Source organism: Vipera berus (genome assembly GCF_964194415.1).
Source record: "Vipera berus genome assembly, chromosome: 4".
Lineage (NCBI taxonomy): Eukaryota > Metazoa > Chordata > Lepidosauria > Squamata > Viperidae > Vipera > Vipera berus.
The window spans coordinates 84,602,773-84,630,181 of record NC_138206.1 but is presented as its reverse complement, the minus strand read 5'-3'; the positions used below and the strand labels follow the sequence as shown (position 1 = coordinate 84,630,181).

The 27,409-nt window shown below is 36.1% G+C and overlaps 1 protein-coding gene across 1 annotated transcript in view; it reads right to left on the bottom strand.

The window, feature by feature from the left end:
- GABRB3 (gamma-aminobutyric acid type A receptor subunit beta3) overlaps nucleotides 1–27,409 on the bottom strand; it is a gene marked incomplete at its 3' end in the record, with an annotated part of 329,767 nt that overhangs the window by 181,879 nt on the left and 120,479 nt on the right. The window contains exon 2 of the mRNA XM_081326818.1: nucleotides 10,490–10,537. Within this exon, the coding sequence (XP_081182944.1) occupies nucleotides 10,490–10,537 (48 nt within the window). The remainder of the gene's footprint in view (nucleotides 1–10,489; nucleotides 10,538–27,409) is intronic.

The window sequence follows — 27,409 nt, the reverse complement described above, 5'->3', positions numbered from 1 at the left end:
CTGCTCCTCCATGCCCTTATCTTTATTTAACCTTCTAGTTATTTAGTTAGTTATCTTTTCTGACTCTCCTGAAAAGTTTTAAACTTAAGTTTTATTTTGGCACAACATCTAATTTTGAGAAGTTAAATTAAAATGAATTGCCAGTGAAGTCCTTTTCATGTATTATGAGTGGAAGAATGCTATTCCTGCATTCAACTAATTATCAGCCATAGGATGTCTATTGATGTCTCTATGCAGGTTTTCTCCAGAGATCTCCATGCTCTGTGACTAAGTGGCAGAAATGGAAAGACACATGACTTTGGAGTAATGCCTTATGGCCTATTTATTCATATGAAGATTTTTTAAAGGATACAATTCATGAAGAAGATTTTTGAAATGGAGGAACACATTCTGGGTGATGTGCTGTCATGATTGGAAATGCAGTCCTGGACATGTAACTTTGTCTACAACTAAATCTAGTTGGAAAATCATGTATCAGAACAAAAATTATTATTGGCAGCATTCTATATTTATTTATTTAAAATATTTATGTAGCTGCGCATCTTACATTGAACTCTGGGCAGCTCCCAAAGAGCAGTTAAAAGAATATTGATATACCATTAATACATACGTATATCTATTAAAACCACAAACATTAAAACCTGGCACCAAAATTAAACTTTCACATGCAGTCTTCAGTAAGTCCTTTGTCAATCTCATCCTATCCCAGTGCTTGAGGAAAAAGATAAGTTCTTTTCAGAAAGAAGAGGCTAGGAAGGTAGATTTACACCTTAGTCTAAAGTTTAGAATCGTGAGTATGTTCAGGGCTAAGAGACAGAGAAAATGAATAACACACTGGATAATTCATGGAATATTCATCAACTCAAAGATAACCTAAGATACAGTATTTGGCCACTCAAATACAAAATACTCAAGCATTTCTTTCTCAGTGACAGCCCAGACAAAGAGCTTATCTGTATGGTTTAGGCTCAGTTCATAATTGACTATCCTGGCTTCACTGATGCAATCATCCACATATTGTACATCTAGAAAAGCGTGTATTAGAAATGGGGCTAGGGCAGAAAAAGATAGACAAAAAAAGATTAAAAAGGAAAACAGGAATGAAAAGATATGTGATGCAGAAAAATGGAAAGTTTTCCCCTTTCAGTAGAAATAGGATCATACAATAAAAGCTAAATGGTAGGAGGTTCAGGAAACAATAGGATATATTTTTATACATGCTGCATAAGCACTAACTTGTGCTATTCCACGTGCAATGGAAAACTACCATCTCATATTGCTTAACACTCTTTCCCCCCCATGTGTGTGTGTGTGTGTGTGTGTGTGTGTATGTGTGTAGTAGGGAAGGTAAAGCTATCAATATGTTAGTCTTATTTCTTTTTTAAAGGAACAAAAAGCTGCCCAGATCTCCTTCTGCCTTTACATGCATTCAAATTCTTTTTGAAATTTATAATTCATGTTTTCTTAAGTGAAGTATTTTTAAAAGGAAGTATGAGATCGTGTTAAAGAGATGCACATAATCAAGCACTGTGTTTTTCACTAATGCCCTATATAGGCAAATTGGAAGGCAATGTAAGGTGTGAGCAAATCAACACTTAGGTTAAATGTGTAAAATCTGTTATATTTATTCAATTAAGATTATTTCCCCATTTAGCAAGATGTCTGTTTGCTGGAAATCTGTGAGGGAAAAATTAATTGATTATGGATATTGAATTTTGCTTCTTTCTTTAGATTTTTATTTCCTTTTTAATACTTTACAAATGATACATGTATTAAAAAGTCTTTGGGGAGAAAATTGTATGTTTCAATTATGTTGAAAGCAAGTGAAATATTAGAAACTAACCATGGCATGGAATCTTACTTTCAAGTACACATCAACTTATCTCTTATAAGTCCTGATAAACATTGTCAGCAATAAATCAGATCCTATAAACACTGATTTGAAACCAAACCCAACTGAATACAATAGAATCACTTTTGTATAAAATCATGTAAGACTGTTCATATTTTTATCAAGTTAAACTAGAGGAAACCTCTATAATCTTTCCTAGAATTTCAGTCAAAGTTGCATTCTGTTTTAAGTCTTTGACTTCCCTTTCTTTTATACCTCAGGAAATAATCTAATGTTAAAAAACTTCAGTTTTGCATTACTTTAACCCAAAATTAAAAATACTCTGAATTAATATTTCTAAGTCATTTGCAAATGGAGATAAGGTACATTAGTGATGGCAGTAGCCAATATAGCTATCCAGCATAGGTGCTTTTTCTTTAGTTAAGACTGAACCATAGTAAGATTGTGTAACTGGTTTTTTTTAAGAGCTTGGAAATCAGTGATGTTGCTGCCTCTGTATTTCCTATTTGCTCTTTGTTGTTGTTCAGGTTTTAGCTAAAATCCTTCTGTTTCAATGGAGGAGATGAATAAATGTAGTTTCAATGAATGAGATAGAAAATTTTAAATTTTAATTTAATTTGTAAACATACTACATTTAAATGTTAGCTCACTATTCTAATGTCTAGTCAATGTGGGTTGCAACACTACAATATCACTTCATGCATTACAATAAAATATTAAAATAAAAATATATTAAAATGTATTAAACACATTATCTTATTAGTAAAAGGTGTGGGATTTTTCTATAGTCCTTCATTTAAAATATGGGGTAAAACTATAAGCTTTACATAAAATGGCAAATACTCCTGCCTATAGTTGTCATTTAAATGGACTATTTGGCATACCCTTAGTACATAATTCTTTAAAATGTGTAATAATACATTGGAACAAATTTAAATTTATTCTAGAGCCTGATTTGAATTGACCAAATCGCCTAGTGCATTTTTGCCAGGAAATCATCTCAGCATAATGAACACATGGTTTGTTCAACACAAACAATGTTTGTACACATGGATAGCACCAAATGGACAACATTGAAATCACATAAACTTCAGTTTATGCCAACAATGCTGGAAAAGTTCAGTTGCATCTGTTAAGATACTTCCTGGTGCTGATTGTAGTGCAGACCATAGGTTATTAGTGGCTCAAACTCTGCAAAGTGAAAAAAGGTATTATTCCTCCAAAATTCAATGTGAACAACATCTCACCTATGTATGCCATAGAAGTTAAGAATAGGTTTGAACCACAGAATCTAGAGGGGAAAAATCCAAATGAACAGTGGTGAGAGATCCAAGGTAAAATCATGGAAATTGCTGGAAAGCATGTGTCATGCCAAAAGCCAAAGGGAACAAATACAGTAAGTGTGACACCATCAAAATAGCTGACCAGCAAAGGGTGGCCAAAGCCAAAGGTAATAAGGGTTAAAAAGCTTAATGCAATTTTCCAACATGAAGCCAGGAAAGACAAAAATAGGGAGTGGGAGGAGCAGTGTCAACATCTGGAAGAAGCTAACAGAAAGGGACAAACTAAAGTCATGTTTGTCATAGTGAAAATGATGTGATCCAGCTTTTCAGCACAGCAAGGATCTATTAAGCACTACAATGGGGATGTACTAAGTGACTAGCAGAAGATCAAGAACATGTGGAAAGAATATACAGAAGGACTCTATAGAAGTTTGACTTATTATCAGGATGACAATGACAATAGCCTAATTAATAAAGAACCAAACATCTTGACAGAAGCAGTAGAATGGGCCATGAAGACATTGCCAAACTGGAAATCCCCAGGTATTGATGTAATACCTGTGAAATTACAAAAACCAATGCCAGTTAACATTATCACTGCCCTGTGGAAGAGATATGATCTTAAGACTGAAAAAGATCTGTTTTTATCCCATTAGCAAAGAAAGGTGATGCCAGAGACTGCTCCAACTATTCCACAATTGCATTGATTTCTCATGCAAACCATAATCAAAGCTTTTGACTATGAAGAACACAATAAACTATGAATGACTTTGCATGAACTTGGTATCACAACCCACTTGATCAGACTTATCAAATCACTATACACTGATCAGGAGGTAAAAATTAGAACACTCTCTGGTGACACAGATTGGTTCAGGATCTGTAAGAGAGTTAGACAGGTATGTATTTTATCACCATTTTTGTTCAATCTATATGCTGAAGTGATCATGTGGAAATTAGAACTGTAATTGCCTGATGTTGGAGTAAAGATTGGGGGAAGAATCATAAATAATTTGAGGTACACGAATGATATAATGTTATTGGCTGAAAATAAGGAGCACCTTGAAAAAATGATCTGGAAAATCAAGGACAAAAGTGAAAAAGTAGGATTGAGTCTTAACATCAGGAAAACAAAGATAATGACAACAGCTGCAGATGGACATGAGTTGTATAAAATCAACAAAGAGGAAATTTAATTAGTTCATCTGCCTTGTATCAAAAATTGTTCATGATGGCAGTTCTACTCCTGAAACCAAATGCAGGATAACCTTAGGCCGCACTATAATGGTTAACATGAATAAGATTTGGCAAAGCAGAGATATTGATATAAATACAAAAAGCAGGTTAGTTAGAGCAATGGTCTTCCTGATAATGATGTATGGGTGTAAGAGTTGGACATTAAAAATGATTGAAGAAGCAACATTTGTCACTCTCCCTAATTAAGTATTTTCATAAATAGACAAATCAACCAAGTAGGCAAGAATAAACAAGCCCAGAATTTTTAAGTTATATGCATAAAATTTCTGATAATGCTCAGACAAGCAATTAAAAATATATATATTTGGACTGTCTAGTGTAGACTATTCATTCTTTGGATTATGTCTTAATTTGTTTCAATTTAAATAGCAACTTGATCTTTTCAGATATTAAACGGGAATTTTATTATGTATTTGCTGTAGTATTCCATATTATTCAATCTATACTCTTCAGAGTTGAAATAATATAAAAACCAGAGTTAATAACATTTATTTGTATAGATCAGATTTTTTCTTTAATATCCATGCAATAATCTAATTTAACTGCATTGAGAATTTTGAAAAAAATGACTGTTACAAATTATTGTAGTGAATAAATATGACTTCTATAAAAGAAAGACCAAAACAAAGAAGGAAGAAGAATTTTTATGAAGTTAAAAATAAATAAAAGATGTCACTGAATATCTCACTTTCAGTCAATTCAGTACAAGTAAGACTAATACTCTGTTGGTAAGATTATTCCAGAGTTCCATAATTTAGTGATTCTTACATACAAATTTCTCATAGTGCCTGCAACTTGAACTAGAATACATAATAATGTACAGTATGCTACCTCATCTAAGATGTATTTGACTGCTCCTCTCATAATTTCTTAACAATATGGACAATGACAGTGCTGGCTAAAGATGATTATAATTGTAAAACAAGACATAGGGGAGGAAACCAGACTAGGAAGAATCAATGTCTCCTATACTTACTAGGAATTATTTCAAGTCAAAGCTAATTGATATCAGGTTGATTTTGTCTCATGATCAGTAGAAGTGAGCAAGGCAGATGGGGATAACTGACCATGGATGTATGTCCTGCCTCAATATTTTCCATGCAGAGACATTTGTGCTATATTCCTTCATTAATTTACTCACACACCCAAACATACTACAACTAGAAACATTTTCCATTGATAACAATGGTGGCTACTTTAAGTTCTAAAAGCAATAGAAGGTGGGGAGTAGGGTTTGAACATAGGAGGAAAGAAAAAAATGCATAGAAATCTCTATACTTGAAATTTTTTGCTCAAAATGTCTTTTAAAAAACAAGATCAAATATTTTAAGTAAATATGTGGTGATCCTAGTGTATCAGTTTAGTTATTAAACTTTAGCGTATTGTGGTTGTATGTATATTTATTTATTTATTTATTTATTTATTTATTTATTTATTTATTTATTTATTTATTTTATTACATTTATATACCGCCCTTTCCCGAAGGACTCAGGGCGGTTTACAGGGTGATTAAAAACAAAAATACAAAAGTTAAAAACAGATTTAAAAAATTATATTCATCCCTGCATAAGTAAAACTCCAGTTAAAATTAAAATTAAAACTAAAATTAAAATTCTCAGCCTGGGCCAGAGAGCTCGAAGAGCCAGGTTTTCAGGTCCCGGCGGAATGAACGGAGGTCGGGGGCAGTCCTAAGCTCCACTGGCAGCTGGTTCCAAAGGGCAGGCGCACCCACTGAGAAGGCCCTATCCCTGGGTGTCGTCCGCCGGCAATCTCTTACCGGTGGCACCCTGAGAAGACCCTCCCTGTGGGAGCGCACTGGACGAAGGGAGCTTGATGCCGGCAGCAGGTGTTCCCTCAGATATCCCGGACCCAAGCCATTTAGGGCTTTATAGGTCATCACCAGCACCTTGAATCTCACCCGGAGGGCAACCGGGAGCCAATGCAGCTCGCGGAGTAGAGGTGTTACATGGGAGTATCGGGAAACCCCCATCACAACTCACGTGGCCAAATTCTGCACCAGCTGAAGCCTCCGAGTGGTCCTCAAGGGCAGCCCCATGTAGAGAGCGTTGCAGTAGTCTAAACGGGAGGTCACGAGCGCATGAGTGACTGTGCGTAGGGCATCTCGGTCCAGATAGGGTCGCAACTGGCACACCAGGCGAACCTGGGCAAAAGCCCCCTATATGGTCTTCAAAATTGAGTCGTGAATCCAGGAGGACGCCCAAGTTGCGAGCCCTATCAACGGGGGGTAATACCTCACACCCCCATCGTTAGGAAGGAGGCAATGACAACTGATAAAAGTTGCCAAGAAAACTGCAGGGACTTATCCAGGCAGTCTTTGAGAATCAGACAAGATTGAACATAAGAAAAAAATTCAAATGAGAATCACTGCATAGAGATGCATTGCAATGAGGCTTTAAAATTTCCACTAAATCAGTGAAGACAATAGGAGGAATTATTCTGTTGAAAGGCAAAGCTTGACTCTTCATTTTCTAGCAACAAGACCTTAAAAATTCTCCCAGAATGACAATGAAGAACTAAAATAGCATCCACTGCTAGAAAAACCTTGTTGTCAAAGCCTGTTTTAAAGCCTTGTGGGTTGGGGAAAATTTTGATCTTTACTGATGTGTGATGAAAGCTCCCCCCTCCCCAAAGGATACAGAATTGGAACTGTAGTTTGGGGGAGGGGAAAATGGCTCAGGACTGTACTGAAAAAAAAGTGGCGAGACAGATATATGGCTTTAGAAGAGAGGGTCTGTGTTAGAGTCTATAGAAAGAACAGTTCAAAAAGCTCTGCAGGCTGGCTAAGTATATGGTCCAGATAATGATGATGATAACTTTATTGTCACTTTGAATGTACACCAATCGACATACATCAAAATGAAATTTCGTTGCGTACAGCTCTCAAAGGGTCACCACCTCCGATATATACTCCTTGTTCGTGGCCCGCTCAAATTTCACATTGTCCATTTTAGTCTCTAGGGAGTGAACGATGGCAAACAGGACAGATGGAAATGGGGCTCCATGTGGATTAGCCCTCAGGTTAGCTTGTATTCTTTCCTTTTTCTGATCCTGACTCTTTCACCTTTTCCTTAAAGAGGCCTTGCTTCTTTTCACCCCTGGAGCACGCTGCCGCCGCCACCAACTCCTCCAAAAGCCTCTCTCTCTTCCTCTGGTCCTGCCGACAGCCTCATCCAGTTCCTTCGCTCCATAAGCTCCAGGTCCTCTCCTCCTCTGCCTCCTCTGGAAACAGCCCTGATTTGCAATACAATCCATCACTAGGCCAGCAGTCAGATCTTGCTGCTGGTAGAACAAATTCAAACAGCGCCAACGACTTTTAACGGTCTCACCAGCAGTTCCAAAACAACTAGAAACTCGCCAGGCCAGCAAAGATTGTCGGTCGTATGTTACCTTAGTTCCACCATGTTGCTCATGTCTGCCATAATGAGATAAATAGTTGCCAGCATGGCATGCATTTGTACAATTTATTTATCACGATGGCAGGAATTGATATTGTAAGAAATGAAAGCCACATCCAATCCCTTTAAGTGAGGATCATTTCCACATGTTTGTCATTTCCTTTAAGATCTGTGATTCCGTTCATTTTTAGATCAGTCTGAGTTTATCAGAAATTGCTTTGTGAATGCTACTTTTTGCATTATGGTTAAATTGGAGGGGACTTAGAAAAATCTGATACCCACTCATTCATCTACTCTGAAAGAGCCTTGGTGGAGCAGTGGGCTAATGCCTCCTTAAGTAACACCAGCTGCCTGCAATTAGTGCAGGTTCGCATCCCACCAGGCTCAAGGTTGACTCAGCCTTCCATCCTTCCGAGGTAGGTAAAATGAGGACCCAGATTGTTGGGGGCAATTAAGCTGACTTTGTAATAATGCCGCTTGGGGGGGAAAGCCCTAATAAGCAGGCATATACATAGAATGAAGGTTATTGCTAAGCTTGTAAGCCGCCCTGAGTCTTCAGAGAAGGGCGGGATATAAATGGAATAAAAATAAAAATAAAATAAATAAAAAATAAATCCTAAGAATTCAGACTACTTTTTAGTACTGATGTATAGGCTGAGAAAGTGGAGTAAATTTACCATGTGTGTTAAGAGAATTTCTGGCAGATCACTTTAAAAAGTACTGCAAATCACAATGTATTATTTTTTTAACTTGTGGTAAATCTGATATATCAGAAGTCTTGCAAAACAAAATTAAGTATGTGTGAGAGTATGTGTACTGCAGTTGACAAGTTGGCCCAACTTTATCAGCTCTTTTTTATAGTATTGTTGACCAGGATTAAATCTGTATTTTATTATTTCACATCTTTGAATATTTACTTGATTCTGTTGTTTATGGTAATGTCATACTTATTGACAAGCAAGGGAGAAAAAGAAAGATACACCCAATTGAATGCAGAATTCCAGAGAATAGCTAGAAGAGATAAGAATGCCTTCTTAAATGAACAATGAAAAGAAATAGAAGAAAACAAAAGAATATGGAGGATTATAGAGATCTCTTCAGGAAAATTGGAGAGATGAAGGGAAAGTTTCATGCAAAAATGGGCGTGATAAAGGACCAAAATGGCAGGGACCTAACAGAGGCAGAAGAGATTAAGAAGAGGTGGCAAAATTACACAGAAGAACTATACAAGAACAAGCTTAACATCCCTGATAACCACAATGAGGTGGTCAGTGACCCCGAGCCAGACATCCTAGAATGTGAAGTGAAATGGGCCTTAGGAAATCTGAGCAACAACAAAGCTAGTGGAGGTGACAGTATTCCAGCTCAGCTATTCAAAATCTTAAAAGACGATGCAGTAAAAAGTGCTACACTCAATTTGCTAGCAAATTTGGAAAACTCAACAGTGGCCATAGAATTGTAAAAGGTCAGTTTACACTCCAATTCCAAAGAAAGACAATGACAAAGAATATTTATACTTCAAAATTTTAAAATAACCAAAATTTTCTTTATCTCAGTTCATATCACAATCTAATATTCAAAGTACATATCTTATCAAATTGAGTATATTCTTTTTTAATCCTTACTAATAAATAAAAGCCCCAATTTTCTTAAGCCTTATTCTAGCTTTCTTTCTTTGCCAATTCACCTTCCATATCCGTGTTTTTATATCATCGTGTAGATCTCCCTCAGTTGTATATATATGGATCTCCCATATATATATATATATATATATATATATATATATATATATATATATATATATATGTATATATGTATATATGTATATATGTATATATGTATATATGTATATATGTATATATGTATATATGTATATAGATAGATAGATAGATAGATAGATAGATAGATAGATAGATAGATAGATAGATAGTCTGGACCTCAAGCCAATAACAGATTGTACTATCAAGTTTAGCCACAAGATGTTGCCCATGTTGTTTAGGATTTTCTTCTTTTAATCCAAAATTTTTATAGTCCTTTTTCCAATTTTACGTCTTTTTTATAAATAAAACCCCAAATCTTCAATAAAAATAGGGAATCTTTTAGTCCTTATGTTGTGGTCCTGATTCTATGTACCTGACAATTCCTGGTTTTATTGTGGCTTATTTTTCTTCCAAATTGGCTAGGACATGACCATTCAAGTTGCTATTACAGTGCATATATAAAGCAATGTCAATGCTGCAAACATTGACATATTTTTGCACTGACAATATAAAAGACAGCCTGTTACTTTAAATTGCTTCACTTTGGGGGAAAACAGCAGATGTTTTGAGAAGATTAGAAAAGCCTGCATACAGAATGGGAAGTGAAACCTCATATGTAAAACTAATTGGATAATGTGATTTATGACATGTAGATAAGGGCGGGGAAATGTATGTGTTACCATGGGTTTTGGGGGAGGAGATCTCAGATTCTGGCATCCCTCCATGAGTGCTGATGTATCATTTCATTACTAAGACTTTTTAGATAAATAATGCCTGCAATTTGTTTGAACTGTCTCATTTATCGGAACCATGACAAGCAGCTTCCATTTTTGTAGTCATCTAAGATTATACAGGTAACAACATAAATGCAAAAGGCCTTATAGAGGTCACTAGAGATAGGAAACAGTTTTTAGTACTCACTTTGCACCATAGATTGCATATAACTTTTTGTTCTCCTCAGCAGCATTCCTAAAAATAAGAAAAAGTATATATTTTATCCATATTATCCATATACTGTATATTACTTTTTCATTGACGTCTTGTTTCACTTCTCACTTCTTTTCCCCACTAGAGTAGGGAAAGAAAAACTAAAGAAATGTTTCTGCATCCAATAGTGTCTGATCCTGAAACCATTGTATTAGAAACTGGGTAAAGTTGGTTTCAGGCAAGACTTCCATAATTGTTAAGAAATAATAGCCTATTAATTGTTTAGCAATTTCTTTTTTAACAGTTTACAATGTATTCTTTGTTACTTGGTTATACCATTAGGTTAGAGTTATAGAAAAACAGTTCTATGAATGTATTATTATTATTCAACCAAACAGAACCACAATAAGATGAAAACCTCTTCAATGAAGGTTATGAACCTAGCAAGATGTAAAGGAGATGTTTTCTTTTCTTTCTTTCTTTTTTGAAAAAAATTTTTTATTGGATTTTATAGAGTTAAGGATAACATTTTAGAAGGCAATGTGGTAATTGGGTTAAACAATAGATCAGTAATACAATCTTTAGTAATTATCTCAGGTTACATCATCAAATATTTCTTCTCAGTTTCCTTTGACATTTGCTATATCATATTTAAGCTAATAAATTTCTAATTATATCAAAATTCAGTAGAAATTTCATTATCGCATATATAAATATTTTTTTTCTTTTTGCTTATATATATCTTAATAAATCTCAATAAACAATCAATGTCCTGTTATTAAATTTTACCTAAGTTTAATTTTTAATTACAGTATTCCAGTTTAACCTTTAATATCCATAGTATTTAAGTTTCAGGTAACCCAAATTTCCTTTTTCTCACTTCATAAAAGTTATAATATCTAAAATACACCTATTAGAACTTAAATATGTTCTTATTCTATTCCATAAACATTTTCTACTTCCCATCCTAGTACATCACTGCCTTAATAATACAGTGTCCTTTATTAGTTCAGATCCATCATCTATATTCACTGGGCTAATCAATAATTCAAACCTATTTCCTAATAGTTAATTTAGATTTCCCTTGATAATCTAAATCCTCAATATTCAACCAATTAATCCCCTATTTTTTTACTATTTTCTGACTATTTTAAATCTAGTACTCAAATTTTCCTTTGTTTCAAAGTCCCCCTCTAGCCCACTAACTGACAGTTTAGGATCCTCTCTAATATATCAAGGGGCCCCAGTTTTTCAACCTAATTCTAACTTTCTTCTTTTGCCAACTATGCTTCCATACCAATGCTTTTAAATCATCAGATAGGTCTCTCTTCATTCTTGTATATATTGTTTGGATTAAAGGAGACCATCTAGTTGCTAGATTTCTAAGAGGTCTGGCCCATTTATAATCATTAAATCACCTTGATATCCCAGATCCCCATATTTGTTCTGGTATAGCTGTCTTTAATTCGATCTGGTCTTTTCATTTCTCAAGTTTCTTCTTCTGGTTTTCGTCGAAGGTCATTTCCTGTTTTGGAATTATAGTGTTGTTATCTGGATTTTCAGTAGACTGTGCTTGTTGTTCTGTAGAGCCCTCTGCCTTGGCGTTCAGTTGTTCCACTTCTGTTGTTTTTTGGATTGGTAGTTTTCTAGCAGCAATCAGGGTTTTGCTTTCTGGAGGTAAGATGGCACCTTTGTCTTTCAAATTAGCTTTAAGTTTCTCAGTGTTTGCAAGAATAGTTTCAAGTATAAGTTTAAACATATCCCGGATGTTTTGAAAATTGTCCTCTATTTCTGACGTAGTTAAAAATGATCTTTCTAGTGAAGGCTATTTATTAAAGAACAGTCAGTAAATGTTCACCTCCACTGTTCCTAGAAGCCAGTTTCACTGCCCAGCTGTTCTCTCAGAGATAGGTTTCTCATAAATAAAACCAAAGTCAGACCTGGGCTGTGAACAAGTCTCTTTGTCAGAAATAATAAAACTATTGTGCCAAGCTTTGCCACAAAATGTCCCCGATCACCTTAAGAGTCTTTTTTCAAATCCCGGGCTAAAATCTTATCCAATTTAAGTTGTTTTTTGCAAATAAAGCAGAATAACAGATTCCAGTACGAATAGGAATTTTTTGAGTTGCCAGATTCCAGACAGAAAATAAATATCCAGTTGCATTAAGTTAATCTTTTCAAAACTTTGTTTCCTCTAAGTCAGGGGAAAGCAAGCTAAAACACTCAAAGAGCCACTTGGACCCATTTCCCACTGAAAAGAAAAAAACAGGAGCTACAAAACCCTTTCAATATCTAAAATGAATACTGTGCTGCATTTATGAAATCAATGAACTGCTACAAAGAAAACAAATTTTTATTTGTGCATGCAACAAAAACATTTTGAACTCCAAAAAAAAAGGATGCTGGGTCAAAGGTTACTTTCAAATAAAATACTCAAATGTCTATTTGAGTCCTCCTCATATTTATGAAATAAAAAGCCGGTGCAAACTATAAAAATTACAAACAGAAAAATAGAAAAGAAAAAAATTGAGGGGGGAAAAAAGAGAAAAGGACAGAAGAAAGAGGGGAAAAAAACCCTTTCTCCTTCATCCCAACAGGTAAAAACAATTTTAGTAGCTTATCTACCATCTCTAAATACAGCATAATTATCCCCATACCTCTCCTCTTAATTAAAAAAATCAAAATATTTCATTAAAAGTTATTTACTAAAAGTCCAGTAAGGACAACCAGATATATTATTATTATTTCTCTCTCTCCCTCACTCCCTGTCTCTCCCTCCCTCTCTCTTCCCCTCCCTCTCTCTCTCTCTCCCTCTATCCTTCCCTTCCTTTCTCCCCCCTCTCTCCCTCCCTCTCTCTTTCTGCCCTTGGTTTGCCAGTCCTCTTCCCCCACTCAGTGTGTTTGTGTTGTGTGTGTGTGAGAGAGTGAGTGAGTGAGAGAGAGTCAGAGACAGAGAGAGAGACAGAGAGGCACTTGCCTCTTCTCTCTCTCTCTCTCTCTCTCTCTCTCTCTCCCTCTGTCTCTTTCTGCCTTTCGTCTGCCAGTCCTCTTCCCCCACTCAGTTTGTTTTTGTATGTGTGTGTGTGTGTGTGTGTGTGTGTGTGTGTGTGTGAGAGAGAGAGAGAGAGAGAGAGAGAGAGAGAGAGAGAGAAGGAAAGTGCAAGTGCCTCTCTCTGTCTCTCTCTCTCTCTTTCAGGCACAGGAGAAGGCTGAAAGAGCCGCATGTGGCTCCAGAGCCACGGGTTGCCGATCCTTGCTCTAAGTAGTCAGATGCCGCCATTTTAGAGGGTGGGGAAAAAAGTTCCCTTCCCTCTCTCCTCAAAAGGGAATAGATTTTCAAGAAGCTTTTAACAGGAAAAATACTTGGGATACAGAGAAGATAAAATCTCACCCAATTTCTCCACATTGCTTTCAAGTGCTTGTTAGTAAGTTTGGCCTCAGCTGTCAGCAGCTTAATGATGGGCCATAAATGGTCAATCTTTTCCCTGTCAGTTCGAAGAGCTGCCCCAGATCAAACGGGAGGGTTGCTCCTCTTCTGTGATCACTCAAGGGTCCTCTTCACGCTCATTGCCCCTACAGGGTGACTTTGGACCTTCTCAGGGTCCCCTGGCAGGAGAAAATCAGACGGTGGAGGGAGTGTTCTCCCCAAACATCCACCAGCACTGTGATCGCAAACCAGAAACCATAAAGATGTTTTCAACTTGGAGCCAGAATGACTGGGGCAAAATGATTGACCCAAAGTGATCCATATGATAGCCTTCTATGCCTAAGAGGGGACTAGAACTTAAGTCTCCCCCCACAGTAACATAGTAACATACAGAGAGATAGGATATACAAAAGGTCAGTCCCCATAGATATTTCATTATATAAAGACATTAAAAAAATCAGATTGGTTTCTCTGAAAACAATTCTCTGAAAAAAAGTTAATAAACTTAATAAAATGTTTTGGTTGGTCTATGAAGCCTAACTTTTAAAACAGACTGTGTTGTGTGTAAAATTACCTGCATATTTATATTGAAATAAAAATAAAATAAAAGAGAAGCATAGTTCTGTTTATATTGTAAAACAGTTTTATAAATAGCTTCATTTTTTTTAATCTACATAAGTGATTCCATCAAAAATCCTTAAGACCACAATTTTACCACCTGGAGAAAACTAAAAATACACAGACTTCCTATGTGCACATAATATTATTTCATAGTTTAATATGATATATTATCCATATTATACTTTTTAAATTGATACTAAAATCTTAAGGCTTTTCAAGGTAGTCAGGTCTTATAATAGTGAAAACAAAATATAATATATGCACCTTGCAACATATTAAAAATATCACTGGCACTGATTGCATTATTCCTAAATTTGCTGAAATCATAAAATGATTTTGCTTTAATACAAGCTTACAGATTTCCCTCTTTATAGACAAAATATGTTTAATGAGCCATGGTGGCACAGTGGTTAGAATGCAGTACTGCAGGCTACTTCAGGTGACTGCCTGCTGCTTGCAGTTCAACAGTTCAATTCTTACCAGCTCAAGGTTGACTCACAGTTCCATTCTTCAGAGGTCAATAAAATGACGACCCAGATTTTGGGGGGCAATATGTTGACTCTGTAAACCTCTTAAAGAGGGCTGTAAAGCACTGTAAAAAGGTATATAAGTCTGCTACTAAGTACTATTGAGAGGAAGGCCCTGAAACACTTTTATGTGATACTCAGAAGGCATTCAGTTTTAAGTAATTCTGATGTCTAATTTAGATATGATTATATTATAACATTCATTGTTGTTTCACATTTTCTACTCTCATAAACATGGCAGTATAATTGTCACCAAACCATTAGTATGATATGCTTGGAAGCAAACTTGCAAATTTATAAAAATAATTATCTCAGTTTCTAATAAGTTAAAACACTCCAAGGGGAATTTGGGACATTCAGGCAATTCAAATAAGAGTAAAAATTTATTGCAAGTTTATTATGAAATACTAACAGTCAAGGGAAATTAGTGGGAGTTAAGGAATTCAAGGTAGGCTATATTTAGATCTCTTGTGGGTGCAAAGGGACTCATGACTGATGATGCATTTGACCCCTCCCTCGGGCTCAGCATACTTATCTCCTACATCCACTTTTGTTTAGAAATGGAATAAAAAGGGATTATATAATCATAACTGACCAAAAAACATTGTTTGGATGAAAGCATAGTCATGTTACAAGAAAGGAAAAGTATAGCTTTAACATTTAAGTATGTTTTATTTTGTTATGACCAAGTCTTTCCAATGTGCAATTATTTTAATCTGGATTCCCAAAATTAGAATAAGGTTCATTCTTGATTAATAGCTCATGATGTGGATGCTATTTCAGGTTCAAATACTTCCTTTCATTTGGTGTTGTGTGGCCTTCAAAAATGTAAGAGGCATTTCAAAACAAATCATTGGCAAAAGAATCCCTAGAAATTATTTTTGAAATCTAGGAAATAAAAATAGTTCACACCTTCACTCTTTACCAAGAGTGTGAAACTCGCAACGTCATGTGACGTGCTGTGACGTATCATTTTTTCCCCATTGCCGGCAATGGGGTGGGCGTGGTTTCAGCATGACGCATCTGGCCCGCAGGCTGGCAGTTTGACACCCCTGCTCTACACTAACGTCCTAAATTAGCCTCAGATATTGTCATCTTATTGTTAAGTATAATATAAGTATTAATAAGAATAATAAAGACACATAATATCAGCCTTCTGTTCACAAACTATACATTCCAGATCATTACTGTGCATTAGAAAATTTAAAAAATATAAGTATGGGAGATGCAGAAGTAAGCTCAGTTTTTTTGACTGTCATGTGATTAGTTGCACATTTTTGGAAGACAAAAGTATCATTAACTGTCATTATGACTGCTTGCTCTTTAAAAATTGTTACTACAGTGTTATTAACCACACCATATGGAAGACGATTGATAACTGGTATTACTATATGTCTCAATGGAAACCAGAGAGCATAAACCAATGTTAACTGCACACAGCAACACAAAGACTATACTAGAAAAGGGGTTGGGAAGCCTTCTCAAAACATTTTCCTCCCAATCTAATGTGCTCAAAGGTTGAATCAGGAGCTAAAGAATATGACATGTTGCTGCATTCTAAGTTCAATATAGGCGTTTGGTTATGTATTCAAAGATAGTTTAAATGCGTGCAGCTTGAAGGTACTTTTTCATGGCTAAGTGGACTTCAGCTCTTTAGAATGCATTTCTTATGGGAACTCCTAAAAGTTTCAGACCATAGCTGCAGGGTGTATACTTTGTGTGTGTAGCACTTATTTAAACATTAAAAAGTTTGACTCTTGAGATCCTCCAGCTTAATACTGTGTCAATAATAATATTATTTATTTCCTAAATATTGGAACAGAGAAAAATAACAGAGTGAACCTAAGTGCTTTTTGGCACTGTGGAGGCAAATAAGAAAATACTGTTGGAAAAGCCATTCAGTAAAATATAAAGGGCTTTATATTTTACAGTTTTTAATACACACTAGTGAGGATTTATGAGTTGTATAATATTTCTAGGTTGGATTTATGAATCAGTTCTTGTCATGAATGAATTATTGAAAGGAGTATTTAAATGGCATAAATATAACACAACCAGCATTATGGAGCAGTTAATATAGTGGGCCTACAATCAAGGAGACCCAAGTTGATGTCTATCTTCAAGCATGGAAACTCCTGGGATAAATGGGCCAGTCACTATTTTTCAGCCCAGCTTACTCACAGGATTGTTGTTTGGGAGAAAAAAAATAGATGAACTCCTATGTGCTCCCTAGAGGAAAAGAATTATATAAATCTAATATATAATAAATAAAACAAAAATGGATGCATAGGAGTATTCAGAAACAACATTGTGCCCTTCGATCTTCTGTAACTAATAATACAAGACTTTGGAGAATCTAATTTAAGAGAAAATGAAATGAAAGAAGACTGACACTCCTTTCTGGAAATCATTCTTTGTAGCGGGCTCAGGAATTCTGAAAGTTGAAGTCCACAAGTCATAAAATAGCCATTGTTCCCCACCCCTGCCATAGAAGAATATATTGTATATAGAATTTCTATGACATAAAGATAAGTGAGCCTGTGTGAAGAAAATTAGCACTGCTTCTGGCTAGAAAAGAAAAAGACCAAACAGAACTGCTAAGGAGATAAGGATAACCCTGATTATATTGGGAACCAATTATAGTACAACAAACATCAAGAAGAATAACAGCAGAGATAATTATTGCTCCTAGCAAGGACACCTGAAGATGACACCTGATTTCTTGACATATGCTGGTTTCCAGAATTGAACTTTTCCCCAAAACTGGAGAAAATACCATTAGCAAGACAGTAGCATATAGTATCCATCTCACAGACAAGATTTATGAATGAATGGATGAATCCCTAGGGATTCCAAAAATGCTTTCACAGAAACAAAGGATAAAAAATGAAAAAGTGAAGAAGAGCCCTGAGACAGCTTGCATACAACCTCATCTTCTGGACCACTCATGCAAACAAAACATGACAGTTATTCTATGCAAAGTAGCCATTGCATTATTCTGAGCATAATTTAGAGATTAGGTTTATTTAGCTGAAGAATCATAGATGTGATGATGTAGCTGCCATTGGTTGTCTTAGTCTCATTTCCCCATTTCCCTATTTATTTATTTCCTTCCTTCCTTCCTTCCTTCCTTCCTTCCTTCCTTCCTTCCTTCCTTCCTTCCTTCCCTCCTTCCTTCCTTCCTTCCTTCCTTCCTTCTTTCTCTTTCTTTCTTTCTTTCTTTCTTTCTTTCTTTCTTTCTTTCTTTCTTTCTTTCTTTGTATCCCTTTATTACAGACATGTCAAACTCACGATGTCACATGATGTCGCACAATGTATCGGGATGGTTTTGCCATTGCCGGCAATGGGGTGGGCACGGTTTCTGCATGACGCATCCAGCCCATGGGCTGGCAGTTTGACAACCCTGCTTTATTATTTTTATAAATAACTTAAGGTAATGAACATACCTAATAGTAATTCTTCTTCCTATATTCTTCACAACAGCCCTGTGAGTTGGGTTGGGCTGAGAGATAGTGATTGGCTCAAAGGCATACAATCATCTTTCATATCTATGATCAGCTTTAAAAGTAACTTTTGAAAATTTGATATTTGGTCCATGTGGACTTGAATTGTCCTGTCTAGCATAGCAGGTTGGTGGCAAAATTATTAAAACGGTGCATGCAGGCTTCTTCTGTGTCGAGTCCAATGCATGCATACTTCATCCATGCTGGTTGTGATGGCACTGCTCAGCTTGTGGTACTGCTTGGCTTGTGATTGGTCCTGTGGTCATGTGCTGAGTGCTTACTGCAGGTAGCGACTGTTATGTTTTGTTACACAACTGACATGTGGGTGTGTGTACAGTGATTGACTATGTGTGAAAGGTAAATAATTTATTTAAAAAAATGTTAGTGAATTGAAAATCTTTTTTAAATTTTTAGTATAAAAGTGTGACCCCAAATTTAAAAATGAAAACAACTACTAATTACTTCTCAACCACTGGTCCTGCTAATAAAAAGGCCAGAATATTAACAGATAAAATGACAGAACACACAAAAATAACGATACCTGGAGCACTTGGGAACTACCAGAGGACTGGAAGAGAGCTGATCAAAAAAGGTGAAAAAAATAGATCCAGGAAACTACAGACCTATCAGCCTGACCTCAATACCTGGGAAGATTCTGGAAATGATAATGAAACAACAAATCAGCGAACACCTTGAGAGGGATCTCGAAGTCCTAGTAGACAATCAATATGAGCCAGCAGTGTGCTGCAGCTGCCAAAAAAGCCAACACAGTACTAGGCTGCATTAACAGAGGGATAGAATCAAGATCATGTGAAGTGTTAATACCACTTTACAATGCTTTGGTAAGGCCACACCTGGAATACTACATCCAGTTTTGGTCACCACGATGTAAAAAAGATGTCGAGACTCTAGAAAGAGTACAGAGAAGAGCAACAAAGATGATTGGGGGACTGGAGGCTAAAACATATAGGGAACGGTTGCTGGAATTGGGTATGAGTAGTTTAATGAAGAAAAGGGTGAGGGGTGACATAATAGCAGTGTTCCAATATCTCAGGGGCTGCCACAAAGAAGAGGGAGTCAAGCTATTCTCCAAAGCACCTGAAAGCAGGACAAGAAGCAATGGATGGAAACTAGTCAAGGAGAGAAGCAACCTAGAACTAAGCAGAAACTTCCTGACAGTTAGAACAATTAACCAGTGGAACAACCTGCCTCCAGAAGTGGTGAATGCTCCAACACTGGCAGTTTTTAAGCAGAGACTGGACAGCCATTTGCCTGAAATGGTATAGGGTTTCCTGCCTGAGCAGGGGGTTGGACTAGATGACCTCCAAGGTCCCTTCCAACTTATTATTATTCCTGAATCTGATCTTGAGAAGCAAAGCCAAACTATAAATGACTGGCCAGACTGCTGGACCTATGATCAAGAAAAAAGATTTTTGCTTGAAAAATGAATGGCTCTGTATTTGCAAAATGAAACTTGGCTGTACGCCTTGTAGAAAAGTTGGAACTTTTGGAGTTGAAACGAAAATGGAAATGAAACTTTCCGAAGAATGGACCAACAATGAGATAACCTATTCTGGCAAAGATAGGAAGCAACAGTTGAGGTCATTTTGAAAAAAAAAAGATCACAGAGAATCTGCTGCACATAAAGCAGCATTAAAAATAGTTGCTGGAAGTGAAAAAATGACTCTTGAGAATATTTTTTAACGTCATTATCTCACGAAAAAATAATAAGTGTGAATGTTTTTTGAACTGCATATAAAGTAGCAAAGGAAAATGAATCATTCTATCATTTTGAAACTGAAATTGATCTGCAAGAACTGAACAGAGTTGAAATGGGTTGTATTCTTCATTCTACAAATATGTATATTAACACTGTTAATCATACAAGTGAAGAAATAAGGAAAACTGTGATTAAAGAAATTGTTCAATCCAATAATACAATTTCATTGATAATTGATGAATCAACCACAATAAGCAAAAAAAAAAAACCTACCCTCATAGTATATGTTCGATGCTGTATCGAAGGTGTTGGAATGAATTCACCAATAGATTTGTTTTTGGACTTGGTAGAACTTGAAAAAGTAACCGCAGAAGGAATATTTGATTCCTTACTCCAATGTCTTCACTCTTATGGGATGACAGATTATTTTTAAAAAATATTTGATTTCTCTGGCTTGCGATGGCACTGCTGTGATGTTAGGGTGTAAAAGTGGAGTGAAAAAAATTGCTGTCAGAACATTTTCCTTCTATTATAGTTTGGCATTGTGCTAATCACAGACTAGAATTATCAGTAGGTGATGCTGTCAAGGAAAGTTCAGGAATAAATAAATTCAAATCATTTATTGATAAACTTTACATCATATACCATGCTTTGGCAAAGAACAGTAGCGAGTTGCATTTATGTGCAGAATTACTGGGGGCTGAGCTGCTAAATATTGGAAGAATTTTAAGTACCCAATGGGTGTCATCTAGTTTGTGTGCAGTTTTTTGTCTGTGTGGAATAATTTTGAATCCCTTGTATATCATTTTGAAGAAGCAATGCAGGACTTCCGGTTTGCTGATGTGGCCAACATGGACGTCTGGAAGGCGAGGTCCATCTTCCGCACCCAGTTTTGCTTCGCTGGGGGACCCTAAAAAGGGTCAAAAGTCACCCTGTAGAGGAGACCAGCAAGAAGGAGATCACTGTTGGATTATGGGAGGGTGGTAGCCCTTCTGCTTGATCCAGGACAGCTCTCCAAACCAGCAGATGAAAGACCAGCCATAGCAATATGGCTCGTCACTAGGCTGCAGACAGCCAAGTCACACTTACCACCAGGCAATTTTAATAAAGCGTGGATGAAACTGGGTGAGATCTACCTCTCTTAAATCCTAACTATTGTTTTTTACCTGCATAAAGTACTTAAAGTACTTTCCCCTGTGGAGAGGGAAAAGAGATTTTATCCCTTCCTCTAGAAACAGCAGCGACTGACTATCCAGGGGAGTTTAAAATGTTTAAAGAATAACTTGATCCTAATTGGAATTCTATTTTTAAAGTTTGTGGATTAAAAGATTTTCTATGATTACTGAAGATCGGGGTTTCTACTTATAAAAAAGAAGAAAAACTGAAAAGATTATAAAAACTTTGGATTTAAAAGGAAACTTTAAATAGTAGGGGCGACATCTTGTGGTTAAACTTGATTCTACAATTTGTTATTGCTTAAAAGAGACTTGGCCAGCATCCCAGACAATAGATAAGACTTATGTAACCTTGAGACATCAGCTGAGAAGCTCAGCTGTGTCCCCTATTCAGTGACAAAATCCTTTTTTGCATTCTCTGATTGTAAAGTTTCTAACCTAATACTCTACTAAGAAATTATGGATGACAATCAGGAAAAGATTCTTTCTATGTTGAAAGCAATTCATTAAACCATTCTTACAGCTACTGATGAAATAAGAGGTTACAGAAAAGAACAAGATGTCAGATATACGAACTCAAAATTTGACTACAACTAAAAAATCAACTACAAAGAATATAACAGAAAAGGTGGAACAATTAAAGATTATGACAGAAGATTCAACTGATCAACAAATACAGTCAATGGAAAACCCAGAAAAGGGACTGACAATATGGAAAAAGGAAAAGACTTTTTATATAAACCAGAAGGAACCTGAAGGATCAAGAAGAGGAACATACTGAAGAGAAGATAAACACTTCAGGACAACTACATCGAAATGGAAAAATAGAGGGATGATTTGTTAGTCCTCTCAAAAAAAATGACAACCCGATGGTTTTTTCCTACATCAAACAATCTACGTAACAACACAGGGAGATTTGTTTGATGACTCAAAAGCATGGACATGGAAGATGATTTGGCAAAGAAAGAAAGCCAGAATAAGACTGAAGAAAATTGGGGTTTTGACTTACTCGGGAGAATTAAAATAGAATATACTCAAATAGATAAGATGTATACTTTGAATACTAGATATTGTTATGAGATGAGATAGAGAAAACTTTGGTCATTTGTAACTTAGAAGTATAAATATTAATGGTTAAATTTGAACATTGATTTACTTATAAATATTAAATGTAATTGTAATTAAGATATATATGAGATAAAAATCTATTGATGAATGTAATAAATGTGTTTTTATTTAACGCTAATAATAAAAAATATTAGCTTAAATATGAGATAGTAGATATTAAGAGAAAAAAGGCAGGAAGTACTAAATGTTGAAATAGGAGGAATTTTGGTTATTAAACTTAAGATACCTGGAAATTACCAGACAATAAGAATATTATATTGTATTACTAATTAGTTTGTGTAAGGTGGTGAGAATTCAAATAGATAAGACATGTATCCTGAACATTAGATCTTGTGATGAATTGTGATAAAGGGAATTGGGGTTAAATATAAATATTAATAAATATAAATATTAATAAATATAAATAAATATAAATAATATAAATAAATATAAATAATATAAATAAATATAAATATTAATAAATATAAATATTAATAAATATTAAATATTAATATTAATGGGAAACTAAACATTTGGAAAAATCAACCAGGACATTGATTGTCTAAAAAGAAAAATAACTAGGACATGTATAAACTAAAAATTATTGATAAATGTAAGAAAGTTATTTTTATTTAATTGATATAATAAGAATTGTATTAATTTAAATATGAGACAGTAAATACTAAGGGGAAAAGAGAGGAAACATTTAACATAATAGTTTGAGATCTGTACTAAAGATATTTGTATGTTATTGAATTATTGATCAACTCAGTTGTCACATTGCTTTTCAAATATTTAAATGTAAAACTAGAAAACCAATAAAATTTTCTTTAAAAAATAAAAAAGAAGCAATGCATGATCCTACAAGAGATAAAAATGATAAATGCACTTATGATGCTTGAAAAGAAAAATAACATCTACAGAATTTTTATTGGACCTAGGATTGATGTGTCACAGTCTCCAAGAATTATCAGAATTAAGTTTGGACCTACAGGACTGCAACATTGACCCAAACAAGGCAAATAAGAATATAAAAATACTGGTATAAGTTTTTGAAAAAAGAAGACAGAACTTTGAGCCCTATTATAAATGCGCTGTTGCTGCTGTATGTGATCTTCGCTTTTGTGGAGTTTTACTTCACAAAAAAGATTCAAGAAAGGATCTTCCCATTGACTCAAGTACACTATACAAAATTGAAAGAGTCAATCGAAAAAAGATTGTTTGATAGCACAGACGATGAGTTGGCGTATTGGTCTCGCATACTTGATCAAAAACATTGGCCTGAAGATTTTAATACTCGACTGACATTTGGAGAAGTAGAAATTAGAAACTTGTCAATCAGACTGCAACTAAGTGAAAGAGAAATGATTTGTGGATTCCGTGAATACATTCTCAAAAAGACATATCCAGAAAAACTGTTGCATTTGATACAGACTCTGAATACCATTCCCATTTTTTCAAGTGAATGTGAATGCACGTTTTTGCAGATGAATCTAATTGCCACCCCAACTACTAAGACAATTTCAGTACTTTTGTTCATCAAACTTGTTAGACCACCTGAGACTTTTTGATCCTTCAAAGTACGTTGATCTGTGATTACTCAGAGGACGACATTTAGCCATAGATACTAACAGCAAGGAAAGGAGTCACGAAGATTTGCCAAATAAGAATTGGATAAAAATTTGGAATTTACTATGAACATTTGCCTTAAATACAATAAATTAAATTTATGTTAAGAACTGAATATATAATTTTTTAAATAAAAGATTAACAAGATGTGAGTTCCGGCACCTTTTTTCTTACAAAAAAAGCACTGCCTATGATCCTCACCAAGCCTATAATTCCTGTCTTTAAACTGTGCCCCTTATTTTCCTAGAGAGAGGATTGGTAAAGAAAGGGGGAAACCAGCAACGAAAGATACAGCAGGTGCAAGTGGGGTCAGAAAGAGATATCTGTAGAATGGACTAGCTGTAGTATTTGGAAAAAACAGACCAAAATCCAGCCAGAAAAGTTTGACCAAAGTTCTGGAATTCCAGATGGTTCAGGAAAGAGTTATTTTGCCTCCTTTTCCTTCTCCTCTCTAAACTAACAACAACCCTAAAAGTGAAAGTAGCTGTCAAATAGCCTGAGTTTTCCAGCGTAGTAATAATGAACACCTGTGCTGCCATGTCCCATCCCTAATCACTCCTCTGTGATTTAAATAGATTTTATAACATCCTCCATGGACAGACAGGCATCTGCTTTTGCACATTCAAAGTTTTTCAGCACTTTAGACCTGATCTGTATGCTAACAAGAAGCTATTTTACATTAATTTTCCAAACATCCAGCTGTTTCATGTTGTTAACTCTAATAATTAGTAACTTTTGTATGGGCAACTTTCTCAACCTTACCTGAGAATGTGGAAATTAAATATATGATCTTGCCTGAGAAATGTAACTTGAACATACATAGTAGTGAGATGACTATATACATTTAAAGAAATAATTCCTAACCAAATTAAGATTTTTCCAGCTAGGGATATATCACATATGTATTCTAATTTGGAATTTGAAACCTAAAATGGATTCTTTTTCTATTATCTATCGTATTTTTGGATATATGCATGACTTAGAAACGTAAAATCTCCTCTTATGCAAATGTAGTTGCTCCTATGTTCTAATAATGTTATTTCATAAATCACAGAGAATCAAGTAAATTGGACAGAGACAAAGGAGGTAGATAATGTTTCTGCTTAATAGTATTGTTAAATAGTGGGTTCTTTGGCGCAGGAATGAAGACGAGGTAGCTCAGTACAGGGAAACTCATATTTTATTTTGTGCAGAATCTGTACTGAGCAAATGGCTGCAACTAGCCACAATATATAGTCTAGCCCCTAGGCGGCAACCAATAGGTTTGAAACAACCATTGCTGCCTAGGGATAGCCAATTGTGGCACTGGAGACTTGTAGTCTGGGTTGCTGGAGAGCTGTTAGCTGCTCCAGCAACCCACATGGTATTACTATGAGCCCGGTACATAACACCCCTCCCCTCTTAGATCAGACAATATTAACACAAGTTAGTCTCAATACAATTATCAAGACTCATTATCAAAACACACTAAAATAAAAGTAATAGAACAAAAAAAATATAAAGGTTACAACGAGATTAAACAACGTCTGAATGAATAGGCTTCATGGATAGCACATTTAGACAGTTACAACATAGCACTAGTTTCTGTAGTATAGTGGCATACAGCAATACAACAATATTATAGCTCTTTATTTTACAATGTAATCAGCAAGATATGAAGGAGGCTTGTGTGCCCTAGTGGAACGTCTCAGAGTCCCCATCACTTTGTGGTCTACCAGCTTACCCAGTGGGCTGGGTAGACTTGTGTCCCTTTGTGTTCCTGAGTCAGGGGTTGGCCCACCCCAGAGTCAGACTGATCAGCAGAGTAGGCACAGTGGTTGCTGAAGTTCGGAAGGCTTGCTCCTTCAGGGGATCCATGTTGCATTCCAGGACTCCCCACTTCTTCCTCTGGTTCCACCTCAGTTATGAAGGAAAAGTCCTGAGAGTCCATGTGAGGACTGGCTTGGCCGCAGGTTTGAGGACCTTGGGAGGGACTTATGATGCAGTCCTCACTTAGTGGCCATTCTGGAAACCATTTCCTGAGCTGATCAATGTGTCGTCTAACAACTCGCCCTCCCTCCAACCCCACTTCATAAGACAGGGGTCAGGATGGTTTGGTAATTTGACCAGGAACCCACAGCTTCCCATGACCATAGTTCCTGGCCCAAACCCAATCGCCCATGTGCAGCCCCCTCGGGGGTTTTAGTTGAGAGGCTTCTGCTGCCACTCTATCTGGATGCAACCTGTCCAGTTTAGTGATCAGTCGCCTCCCCCAACAAAGTTCTGCAGGACTTTTGCCTGTAGCAGTGCAGGGCGTAGAATGTTGGCAGAGTAAAAAATCTGCCAGTCTGTGATGCCAGTCATCTGTTACGATGCGTTTGAGTGATTCCTTCATGGTCCTCACCATTTGTTCAGCTTGACCATTAGAGGACAGGTGAAAAGGAGCAGACGTTGCATGTCTGATAAGATTTGCTCTTAGGAAGGCCTGAAATTCAGCAGCAGTGAATTGGGCCGTATTGTCTGAAACTAAGACATCTGGCAACCCTTGTGTGGCAAAGAGTTTTCTCAGCACCTGGATGGTCCTAGCAGTAGTCATGTTAGAAACTGGAATTACTTCCAGCCATTTGGAGTGGCTATCCACTACTATCAGGAAGAGCTGCCCCTGAAAGGGCCCAGCGTAGTCTATGTGAATCCTAGACCATGTAGTGTGCATTTCATCTCACCTGTGAATTGGAGCCTGTGGCATTTCAGGCCTAGATTGCTGGCATGTATAAAAACCATGGACTTGTCCCTCAATGTCCTTATCAAGGCCAGGCCACCAAAGGTAGCTTCTAGCTAAAGCTTTCATTCTGACAATGCCTGGATGGCCTTCATGTAATGACTGTAAAACCCTGTCTCTTAGGGAAGTGGGAATTATGACTCTGTTTCCCCATAAAATGCACCCCTTTTATCCAACCAGCCCATGTATACCCATGACAATACTCTACTGAGTATTTTATCTGTGGAAGTTTCAGCAGCAATGTCCCCCGCATGCAGGGGAAATTCAGGTATATCCTGTATGGACAGTATTCTAGCAGCTGGAGCCAGATCTGGATCCATTAGTGGCAGTGGTAGTCTGCTGAGGCCATCAGCATGGCCCATTTCTTTGCCCGGTTTGTGAATCAATTTAAAAGTGTATGCAGATAGAAAAATAGACCATCTCAGCATTCTTGGAGATAGTATGTGG